The following is a 12,993-nucleotide window of genomic DNA, read 5'->3' on the forward strand; positions in this document are numbered from 1 at the left end:
AAAGCTTGTCAGTACAAACCTTAACTAATGATGTCATTGACTCATGTCATTGATTTAATATGTGGCATTAAGTGAAGAACAAGAAACATGTACTTGGCTGCTCATCGGTCAATATTTGGGGTGGGTATAAATTGATTTTAATGGACCCTTGAAATTTTGATAGATTTCTTTAACAAACTATAATCATGTCGTTCTGAATAAAAATTGTTGCTATTGAGATTACTCAATTGCCTGTCATGTAATAACTAACAATTACTAATGTAGACAGGAAGGGGATAAGTGAAAGTTGTGCTGCACTCTCTGCTCAGTTATACTATATCAGTACTACACAGTGTATAGTCAGCAAGAATGTTCAGACCATTTGCTCATATTTAAGATCATGTACTGTACCTCCACCTGTAAATTAGGGGCGTAAGATATTACCCAGGACTACCATGGTCATATAAAGGTAAATTATTTTCTTCAATGCAGAGAAACCTTAGGTGACTACTCCCATTACTGTGCTGTGTGTTATTTTTTTCTAATACTGGCAGGGCTGTCAAGACTTTGGTGGCTACACCCCCTTATTGCATACTGTACATTACTATGGTGTGTGCCAAAGTGAAGGGGGGTATGATCACAGCAGTCCTGGATACACCTCCCCTGCACTCCTGCGCCCGTACAGAGGTTTGGGCATTTGCAATCTGAACCCTCCCACCAACCCTTTCAGTGTACCTGAATACTATGAGTGCATAATGAAGTACTGACATCACATCTCCCCTTTTATACAGCTACTGTGAATATACATATTACCATTAATAAGTAATGTATTGTAATTATTAATAAAAAATATAATTTTTCATGTCTCAAATAACTTACACTCTGTATTCAAAATAGAATAGTGAAAGATTAAGTGACATATTGTTAATGTGAAGAACTAAGAATTTCCAACGTAAATGTTATCAGGATGCTGTCACTGTTATTTTTATTAGTATGAGGGCACTGATCTATATAGTGTATATATAAAATATATAAAAACATCTGTTTATTATTAAGAAGTGATAAAGATTTTAGGCTTCCAGTTCCGCTTTAGATAAATAAAAATAAATAAAACAATTTAGCAAAATGTATATAAAATAGAAAAAGATCAACAATCTTCAGGTTTTTACCCCTCAAAAAAATACTTTAGTTAAATAAATGTAAAAAAATTGTCCAGCCCCTGCTATAGCCATCCTTAGATGTGATAGTGATAAGTGATACATGATAAGAGAATTGCAGCTTCTTTAAATATGTTTGTTTTTTTTTCCCTGGGAAATAGATTATCCTTTAGTAGATAGGGATAAGCCTAGCTTATCTTCATTTAATAAATATATCTGATAGAGTGGTCCAAGTAATAATAATATGAAAGCCATTAGTCCAGAGATGTACATTGTCACATAGTCTAGTTCACCACCCAAGTGCCCTCTAAGAAACTCCTTTTTCTTTAATGCCTGGGAAGCTGAAGACAGCCTCACTAATATGCAATCTGTTTGAAGTTATTTTCAGGCCAGACCACACAAATGATGTGACACACTGTACTCTCTAGGTTCTGTAACATGTCTCATTATCTGAATATTCCTTCTCCTTTCTTACTGCAGTATCTTTATTAATTTCTTATAATACATTATATAATGTAGGGTTCTTTTCACTCCTTCTAAACTCTGTACCCAAAGCCATGGATTCCTAGAATTATGACTGATGCTAAGAAGACAAGGCTATTCCGTTCTCTATTACTTAAGTATACAGTATGCTGGTATAACTGACTCATTGTAATTGCTCATGAGCCCTACATTTGTCCCAAGGGTAAACTGTAATACTGATTGACACATACAACCCTAATTAGGCTTTAAAATAAGGACTTTTTTAAAAAGTATAGTACACTGCATGCTACACTGCAGCTTTTTTTTCTCATTGTGAGCAGGGGTGGATTAACTATTGGGCAGTCTGGGCGGACGCCTAAGGCCAAGGGGTCCTAAGCAGGGGGTAACTAGGTATTTAAAGGCCCCATAGCAAAAGTTTGTAAGGGCCCCTATGTACAACCAAAATGTATATAACGCATGTAACTTTGACAAGGGAGAATGGACCCCCTTAAGCTCTGGGCCGCATAGCAGCTGCACCCCAAGCACTTATGGTAGTTATGCCCATGGTCCTAAGGGACCTATCAGCCACCTGTTACCAAACATTTTAATGTAATTAATGTTTTATTTAATAAAACCTTCCTTATGATAAGACAGAATCTGGGGTTTTGCAAATTTTGATTGTGCCCCGGGTCAGCATCTAAAGGGTTACTGGCAGTGTGAAGAATCAGTCCCATCAGCTGTAATGAGTGCAACACGGGCTGTTATGCCTTTTGCAGTGTCGATATTAGCTCAGCCTTAATCACAGGCTAAGCACCAGGGGTCAGAGGAATGTGTGCGGGGCCCTGATTGGAGGGAATTATTACCTCTGTAGTTATAATTTGAATAGAACAAAGGAGGCTACCGCACTGGCTCGAATCGATAACTCCCAACGATTTATAAAGCAGGAGATCGACTGCCTATTATGTAGGAACAGGGGGTGTGCTACCAACTAGCAAGTAATTATACAACAGAAAACAGAAAGCGGTAGTATAATGGTGCACAGATCGATTCATTTGTAATTAAAATATTTACTTTTTTTAAGTATTCGTTAAGATGAATACTTAATAAAAGTTATATTTTAATTACAAATGAATCAATCTGTGCACCATTATACTACCGCTTTTCTGTTTTCTGCTCTGTAGTTCTAAGCAAGGTGTTCCTAGAACTGAACAAGTTCTGCACATTTTTTTTTTCAAAACTGCACACAATATTATCCTCTGATCCAAATGCTCCTTATACCTGTGATATATGTTATAACAGTTCAGTTGGTTAAACTAAATTAGCCAGAAGTGGCTTTGACACTGTGCTGCTAGTGCTACAAACCTCATGTATTCCTTCTGGATTAGGTTGAGGTTGGGGTAACAGACCCTGCCTAATGCTGGAGACTGTGGTGCTGGGTAGAGTTTAACTGTTCTTTTATAAACCCTGATATCATTACTTGTATCATTCTGTGTTGCAATCTGTATATTTACAGTACTGTAAAAGAAACATTTTCCATACATGATGTAAATATATTTGTGTTGCATTCCCTTAGCAGTGCTATCCTCATATGCAAGAATGTCTCTGTTCTAGTCATCAATCTTATATCTTTCATACAACTACAGATACACTATCCCTGCTTAAGCAGCTACCTCAGGCATGCTAGTCCATCTCATCAATGTGCATCTTGTTGTCTGTTTCCAGATAGCGATATCTTCTGCAAATGATTGGTCTCTTATATTTTATAGATGAATAAATTACAGTATGCATTTCATTTACAATATGATAGTAATATGTTTGCTTGTGATATCTTGCAGGGTAAGAAACAGGACATTCCACGTGAAGAACAAGGTCCAACAATCAAAAACTTGGATTTCTGGCCCAATCTCATTACTCTAATGGTCACTATTATTGATGAAGATAAAACGTCTTATACTCCCATTTTAAACCAGTGAGTATTTAAATATTAACATTTTCCAATCATTCTTTACTTCAGCGCTACAGATGCTTAGAAAATGTGTTTTTAAGATATTTGAAAAGCAGTGTGTATCTCTAAACTACTACATCACGGAATGCATCATGATACTGCTGTAAATCATGTCATCTTCACTGTACATGAAACAAGCATGCAGGGATGACCATCAGTACGTATCCATGTCTGCCAAATGTCCTTTTAGCCTCTTATCCAATTAGATGATGGCACAAACAAACCAAATGGACATGTAAAATGCCATTATAATAATAGTTTGGAAGCATTGACCTTGTGTCACTAACATTGGTGAACAGTTAGAGCATTTTTGGAGAAGGTAATTCCTAACTAAGGGGTCTATTTACTCAGCAGTGTTAGGAGACAGAGTGAAAAGTGATGTCAGTGATAAGGTGCCAGCCAGTCAGCTCCCAACTGCGATCTCACAGGCTGTGTTTGAAAAATGACAGTTGGGAGCTGATTGGCTGGCACCTTATCACTTTCTTATCACTTTTCACTCTGTCTCCTAACATTGCTTAGTAAATTGACCCCCTACAGCAGGGGTCTTCAAACTTGGCCCTCCAGCTGCTGTGGAACTACACATCCCAGCATGCACTGCCACCTTTTTGATATAACATCATGCTAAAACTATGCAGTGCATGCTGGGATGTGTAGTTCCACAGCATCTGGAGGGCCAAGTTTGAAGACCCCTGCCCTACAGTATATGTTGTTAGTTAAGTTTGGGTGGAATGTAATTGAAATCTAATGGCTTTGACAAAACTACTAGAAATTTGGAAAAAGTCAGCCCTGCGAGTATTGACCACAAGGGTATCATGTGCAAAAATGTGGCAAATGCTCTGAAAACTGCTATTTTCATAGGATTACTGCATTTCATATGTTTCCCTATATGTAGTAAAAGGGTCTGCTGCAGATATGGGAGAGTTAAAGTACACCTGTCTCCTACAAGTAGTGAAGGTGGGTCTTTTGTAACATTACTTGATTTACATGATACTCATGAGGTTGTAAACTAGTGACCTTACAAAATACATTACTGAGGCCATTAGTTCCGAATGTGTTGATCCCACAAGATTCTTTTTTTTCTTTATTGCCATCTTCACATTAAGGGGCATATGTATCAAAGCTTGATGTGAGATAAAACTGTAAAATATATATCACCAACCAATCAGCTCCAAACTATCATTTCTTAAACACAGCCTGCAAAATGTAAGTTAAAAGATGATTGGTTTGACTTCCGGTGGGCGGACCAAACGACCTGGCCGCACTTTTAATGGGCTCCCAAGCCGGCTCCATATAGCCGAGACATAGCGCCGCCGGAGAGACTCACTGCCTCACCTAAAGCCACCCTGAGGTCTCTAGGATAACGCGGGTAAGAGCGGCGCATGCCCCGGCCCCCCGCACTGCCCCACAACACCGGAGTACAGCCGCATTGGAAAAGCGGCACTGCCCGCGGCCGCCATCTTGGATCGCGGCCGGGCATAATTTCTCCCCTCCCCACTTTCAGCAACAGCCACCGGAGCTATTATTAGACCCATAGGAACAAGCGGGACGCCTGGACACCGTTTCAGGGACGTCCCTCAGTTACAAGCTCCCCGCTGGCCACACATCACCCGCGGCCGCCATTTTTTGAGACCTGATTAAGCTGCTGCAGCAAGCGCTTACCTCCTTTCACAATCCTCTCTGTTTGCTGCTCACACCAGGGAGCAGGGTGGTGTTGCTGGGTCCTCATACTGTGATCTTGTCTTGTCTGGTCCAAAGATAGTGCTCACAAGCCATACTATAAGTTTTAATTTACAGACCCAGTGTCATATATATCCTGAACACCTGGGGCTCCCCCTAGTGGCTCCTGATTAAATCGCACATCACATCCCTATACCATGGAGAAGTTTGTGGCCAGACCACAGCGTGCACCTAAAGGTCAAACTACTAAAGGGAAAGACAAAAATGTAGCTCCATCATCATCATCTCCTGACTCTCCTACTTCACCTCCAGCTGACAATATTCTGGACGGAACCTCTAAATCGACTCAATTTAGTACCGCCTCAATAGCTAAAGCCCAAGAAATATCTGAGCTTCTTTCTCCCTTGCTTGACAAAAAACTGTCCGGCCTCAAAGAAGCTATAGAATCAGCAGTTTCGCAACTTAAGGAACATGGTCGACGCTTTACGGAAGCAGAACAACGTATCTCCAATGTTGAAGATGAGCTAACAGAGGCACAAAGCGTAATACGTACACAGGAATCAGCGATCTCTGCTATGCAGGAAAAATTGGAAGACTTAGAGAATAGGAATCGCCGCAACAATTTAAGGTTAATAGGCCTACCGGAATCTGTTAAGCAAAGAGATCTCATGGATTTCGTCTCTAAATGGTTACCCTCTGAGCTCAATTGCTCGGCTTCTTCCAATACCCTCATCATAGAACGAGTTCACCGCATAGGCCCTGACCGTGCTTCTGACCAGAGAAGACCTAGGCCTGTCATAATGAAAATGTTGAACTACCTAGACAAAACTCGCATACTGGACGCCTACCGCAAATCAGAAGGCCTCACCTATCAGGGACACAAATTGTTGTTGTTTCAGGACTTCTCGTATCAAGTAGCAATGAAAAGAAGGGAATACTCTACTATTTGTAAAGCATTATTTGATCTGGGACTGAGATTTGCATTAATGTACCCTGCGAAGCTGAAAGTCCTACATAACGGCAAACAACACTTTTTCGATTCTCCATCGTCTGCAAAGACTTTCCTGGACTCTCTAACTGACCAAATCACTCCTCAAAATGATATCGTGACTTAAGAAGATACATTTAATTGTACAAATCCGTCTCCTATCGCAAACATGGAGAGTTTGTTATTGGAAATATATATCTTATGCTTGTTTTCAAGATTTCTGGTTATTTTAACAACTGCTAAACGTCAACGGCAGAATTGTCAAGATAATCTCTGGTTTGTTGTTTTCTCCCCTTCCTTTTACACATTTACCATTCCTCCTCTTTCATATCCCCTTTTTTATTTTCTTTTATTTCTTTTTTTCAATTATCGATACTTTTATACCTCACTGGGTTTAAATAGGCCCGTAGAGCCTTATTTTTTGGTTCTTAAAATTTTCAAAAATTGTAAGACTGCATTATGTTTGTTATATTCCATACATTATGGCAGGTCATGTTTTTGTTTTTGTGTTATGTGTATTTTTGTAATGGCACTTTCAAGGTTTTACTGCAGGCGCTCTCTGCATGCTGGGACTGAGAGCGTGATGGTCTCTTTACGATGGTTCATTTTTTTGATCTACAGAACAGGTATAGGATAACACAATGTCTCACTCTATTGCTGATCTCACTAAAACACAAAAAAACATAAGATTTTTAACTTGGAACGTAGAGGGTTTAAACACCCCGATTAAACGGCGTAAAATACTACAACAACTTAAAAAATTTAAACCTGACATAGCAGTGCTACAGGAGACCCATTGGAGACAGGGTGACCCTAATACTCTTAGAGACTCATGGATAAAAGATTATACAGCTGCATCTTTCACATCTAAAAAAAAGAGGGGTGCTGGTGATTTTCCATAAATCTTTAAAATACACAGTTGTAGACTCGATCCTGGACACCGAGGGCAGATTTCTTTTTCTTAAACTGAATTTAGAAGGTGAATTAATCACGCTTGTCACTTTGTACGCTCCCACAGGTCACAACAATGCATTCTTCTCCGATCTCTACGCCCGACTCCAGAATTGGGCAGAAGGCGCCCTCGTCATAGGAGGAGACTTCAACACTACTCTTTCTCCTAGTCTGGACAGAACGGGAGCATCCGGTGAGTGGCGGGGCAGCACATCTCCAACGCTACAACTACTAATTGAATCCCTCGCCCTAGTAGACCCATGGAGACACCTCCACCCCTTAGCACGTGATTACACGTTTTACTCCCACCCCCATCACTCCTCAGCTAGATTGGACTTCTGGCTGGTCTCAAGCTCATTAATTAATAGGATTCAAACATCTCATATAGAAAACATAGTCATCTCCGATCATGCGCCTACATGGTTCACGTTACAACTATCTACCCCCAAAACATCTTCCTTCAATTGGAGATTCCCCTCATACTTATTCACTTCTCCAGACTTCAAAAAATACTTAGAACAACAATTTCTTAATTATAATAATGATAATGCTTCTCATATTGGCGACATATCATTGTTCTGGGCCGCATCTAAACCAGTAGTGAGAGGGCATATTATGGGATATGTTTCCCATAAACGCCGTAAACTTAACACACGTTTCACGGAATTGAGTAACGCCCTATCACAATCGTATGCCATTATGCTGCAAAATAACAACACAGAGACACAGCGGAATTATTTGAATAACAAAAATTTATATGACACATTGTGCACTGAAAGAGCCCAATATTATCTAGATTTCCAGAAACATCGCTATTTCCGTTGGGGAAATAAAGCGGGCAAACTGCTAGCTAATATAGTGAGAAGTCAGAAAACATCCTCTCCCATTCTTTCTCTTAAAGGTCCCCTAGGATCATTACATACCAACGAGGACATTGCGGCCTCTTTCTTACAATATTACACAGACTTATACTCCGCACAGGATGATAACCCTGTTCTGGGGATGAACTTTTTGAAAGAGGCTAATCTACCTTCCCTCTCTGAAGAGGCCCGCGACTCCCTAACAACTCCTGTTTCGGAGTTGGAGGTTGCTCTAACTATCAAGTCCCTGGCCAACGGAAAGACACCCGGCCCAGATGGCCTTAGTGCCGAGTACTACAAAATATTAAATCCACTTGTAACCCCTCATTTAGTTTCCTTATTTAATTCAATATTGAAGGGAACCTCAACACCACCAGACTTTAACCAGGCCCGAATTATCCTTCTCTTGAAACCTGAGAAAGACCCTACGCTGACCCAATCATATAGGCCAATATCTCTGCTCAACCAGGATTTCAAAATCCTCACTGGTATTATCGCTCAACGTTTACAATTAGTATTGCCACATCTCATACACACCGCACAAACTGGGTTTATGAAAGGACGACACTCAGTGATCAACGTCCGACATTTGATTGCAGGATTAACTAAATCTCACCAAATGAGAAATAACCAAACGCTCCTTGTCAGCTGCGACGCTGACAAGGCCTTTGATAGGGTGTCGTGGAACCACCTACTGCACATCTTCCAGCTACAAAATTTTGGTCCCGAATTTATTACATTATTCAAAACAATATACCACACCCCTATAGCATTCCTAACAGTTAACGGCCTGAATACTCCATCCCTTAGACTACATAGGGGAACCCGACAGGGTTGTCCCCTATCTCCTTTATTATTTAACTTGGCTATAGATCCTCTTATCCGCACCTTTTTGCTATGTCAACAATGGCAGGGAATAAATATCGGAAATAATACTTTGAAAGTCTCCGCGTATGCGGATGACTTATTACTGTATTTTGAGAACCCACATTCTGCCATACCTAAACTCCTTCATATCCTGAAAGACTTCCATATTATCTCTGGTTTTTTGATAAATTATAACAAAACAGAGGCCTTGGCCCTACACTCGGACGTCACAAAAAACTGGAAAAATTCTTTCCCATTTAAATGGGCCAAAACAACTCTAAAATACCTAGGCCTTAATATCCCGGCACATCCCTCCGCCCTATACTCAGTCAATTTCCCTGCTTTAATACAACGTACACTTTTAGATTTTAAAAAATGGAAACATCTCCCACTCTCATATCTCGGTAGATGTCAATTAATTAAAATGATATCTTTTCCTAGGATTTTATATCTTTTTCAGATGCTCCCCTTGCTTCCTTTAGAATCTGATTTAAAATTGATTAACAAAGCGATCAGCAAGTTCATTTGGGCGAACAAAAAACCCAGGATTTCATTATTCAAACTCAGACAACCACCTGCTTTAGGCGGAATTAATCTCCCTTGCTTAAAATCTTATGCTATTGCGTCAAATTACCGATACGCAATTGACTGGATTAGAGGAACAAATGGATTTGCTGACACGCTAATAGAGCAATCTTTTAGTGTTGAAATGCCATTAGCTAGTTTGCTACACACACGACCCTTGTCCTTTCCACCTCACGTAGCACAAAATCTACTACTACATACTACATGCTTGGCTTGGCGCCGAGCCAGAACTCAAATGAGAGTCCCTCCCAATGTCTCCTTGTTCCTTCCTATCGGCCATAACCCAGGGTTTGATGCTGGTTTTCTAACACAGACTTTCAAAACCTGGAACACACAGGGATTGCGTTACATATATCAATTATTGGATCTCTCCACAATGACTATTTACTCTCATAACCAAATACAGGAAAAATTTCCCTGTATCCAAATCCCTTTATTTATATATTTCCAAATACGTAGTTATGTCAATACTTTACTCCCTAAAATTCCCATTATACCTGGGAAAAATGGTTTGGATGATGTGCTGTCTCGCTGCCTCTCTATGTCATTTTCCACTTCTATGCTATACACCTATATACGCCGGGAAATAAATTTGGAAGTGGAGACGGTGGGATTTGCCAAGTGGCATTCCACATTCCCTAACATACCCCTATCCACCATTTTGAAATCTTTTGTTAGACTCAATAAGCAATTAATTTCGGCTTCATACGCGGAAATGCAGTATAAATTATTGCATCGTGCCTATTTCACCCCCAAATTAAGACTCATCACAGGTACTTCCACAGACTCAAATTGTTTTAAATGTGGTCAACCTGATGCGGATCTAATGCATTGTATGTGGCACTGTGCGGAGGTACAGAGGTTCTGGTCCTTGGTACACACCTATATTTCCACCAAGTTGGGAATTGCCTTTGAACTAACACCCGAGTGGGCTATGTGGGATATTGTACCATCATCTGGATCATCCTGTGCCCCTGGAGGTGCCCGTCTATTACTAGCAAAGATTGCAGCAGCTGCGAAAAAAACAATATTATCTCAATGGATATCCACTGACACTTTAACACTCAGTCTTTTACAACCTAGAATTACGCACCTATTTAATATGGATTGGTTAGAACTATCCCTTAATAAAGACAAGGAAGCAGAGAAGTTCTTTAATATTTGGCTCCCATATGTTCACACATTAACACCTCAGGTTAAAGACACGCTTCGAGCTGCAGTTCAACTTACAGCCTGGTATAATGAAGAAACCTTGTCTTCAGGTGAACCACCATTTTAATTCCTGTACTGTTACGTTCCTCATGGATACATTGTATTGCACATCACTGTTGTGGTCCTGTTGATGTCTTGTCATTTTCTGATCAATATGTTATATTGTTTATTGCGGTTTTACAATAAAAATATGTTTTAAAAAAAAAAAAGATGATTGGTTGGTGATATATATCTCACAATTTTATCTCACATCAAGCTTTGATACATATGCCCCTAAATGTGACCTAACAATTTGAACCACATGCCAAAGGCAATGACCTTGTTTTAATTGATTGATCATAGATAAAGGGTTTGTACCTTGATATTACAATTTTTTTCTGCTGCAACACATCAGTCCTCATGGATTTCTATGGAGCTCTAATCCAGAGTTTATGCCCACTAGCTAACACCATCATTAGATGGCGTTGACTATTGAAGCCTATTAGTTTCTTTTTGTAAATATCACCAGAGAGAGATCCGGGGGCTGCACACGCGCATTTCAAGCACCCTGTCCGAAATCCAGAAGTAACTACATGGCCAAGACAGCTCTATGTTGGAAGAAGAGATTATAGAGAAGAGATTATAGAGAAGAGATTATAGATGCCGACAATCACAAATTCCGGTGACAGGGAAAAATGATCGCAATTTGCAATAAATGATATATGTTCCCCTAGGACAGTTACAGGCATTGTGAGATGCTCATACTTATGTAATTCCACCCAAAAATGATTTGTAGTTTTGGTCAGTTATCGTTTAAAGGCTTTTAATATTATATTATAAAACTATATTATAGTTATACTATTATATTATGAGGTTCTTCTATCTGAATTGGATATAATCATTATGAATTATGAGAGTGGTCTATCTTTTGTTGGGCTTACAGTTACTGTGGTTTGCAGTTATGTATGCCTCACAGTGTCACAGTGGTGGTTATCTAGATGAATTTGCTTCACCACATGATTTGATGGTGTCATGTATTGTAATAGAAAACGTAGAGACTATTGATTTATAATATGCAGCTACTTTATGTTATAACTTATAGTACACTCTGGCCTCAGAGAGGCAGACACAGGAGTTCAGCCTACCAAAAATAAGATGGATGTTCTCCTCATACATGGGCCGAATTACTCACTTTTATGATATCAAGGTATTTCGGATTATATTTTTAGAACAAGACAGAATGACTCCCATGTTTAGAAGAGACTATTATCCTTATATGGCTGCAGGACGGTTATGGCAGACTATACAAAAATATTGCAGTTTATTACTATATATTACATATAAAATGCAAAACAAACAGAAATGAATTACGGGATTGTGTGTGTATGTGTGCTTGACATCCACTTGTAACTCCCTATGAACTAGTCCAGTGGTTCCCAAACTTTTTTGAATCACGGCGCCCTAGAGTATTAGAATTGATTTCATAGCACCCCTAAGCCAAAAAATTCTTATTGAGAAATTCAGAATAAATAAATAAATCAAGTAAATTGTACTTACCTGTCATCCTTAGCTTCAGTTATGTGGTAGTAGACAGGTTTGTCTTTCTGTTTGTCCACATATTTACATTACATTGACTATAAATAATTTGATTTGGTGCTAGACCACCAACCTGAGGCACCCCTGCAAGTGTCCTGAGGCACCCCAGGGTGCCACGGCACACAGTTTGGGAACCATTGAACTAGTCTATTTGTTTATTGCTATCAACTATCACACGGTAAAGAGTAAGGATATGCCACCTAAGGCTCTGCAGTTGCTGGTGAACTATAAATCTCAGAATAGCATGCCCATTGTAATCCCAAGTATAAGCCTGGTCTGAATATATTGAATTAAAAGTAGTGACTGTTAGTACAGTGACTACTGCAGGAACAGGAGCTCATTCAGAGCTGGACTTAAATGTAAGCTGTAGCTTTTTTTGGCCGTAACTTGCTTTATTTATTATTAGTGTGCTTGTGTGTCTTTACATGATACACGTCTGTTTTTTCCTGGCAGCTTGCACTTGCAACTCCCTACAGAAAGTTAGTTGGGTTGTGGGTTGGACGTGGCCAGTGTATAGTAAACGCATGATAATTTTGGCCAAGATGGTCACTTAAAGATGTATATACTGTACACTTGTTTGCAGGAACAAGGCTTGCAGATAATCAAACACTGGCACAAGTTAATGATGAGGACAACAACTGCAGGCTTCATCTGATTAGTTCAAAGAATCTTAGG

General features: G+C 39.6%; 1 protein-coding gene across 1 annotated transcript in view; it reads left to right on the forward strand.

Annotated features, from left to right (window-relative positions):
* The window catches only part of UNC13C (unc-13 homolog C), a 718,105-nt gene that overhangs the window by 394,429 nt on the left and 310,683 nt on the right, over positions 1-12,993 (forward strand). The window contains exon 17 of the mRNA XM_088444832.1: positions 3,434-3,567. Coding sequence (XP_088300958.1) covers positions 3,434-3,567 — 134 coding nt within the window. The remainder of the gene's footprint in view (positions 1-3,433; positions 3,568-12,993) is intronic.

Source organism: Taudactylus pleione, unplaced genomic scaffold (genome assembly GCF_031769625.1).
Source record: "Taudactylus pleione unplaced genomic scaffold, aTauple2 ptg000019l, whole genome shotgun sequence".
Lineage (NCBI taxonomy): Eukaryota > Metazoa > Chordata > Amphibia > Anura > Myobatrachidae > Taudactylus > Taudactylus pleione.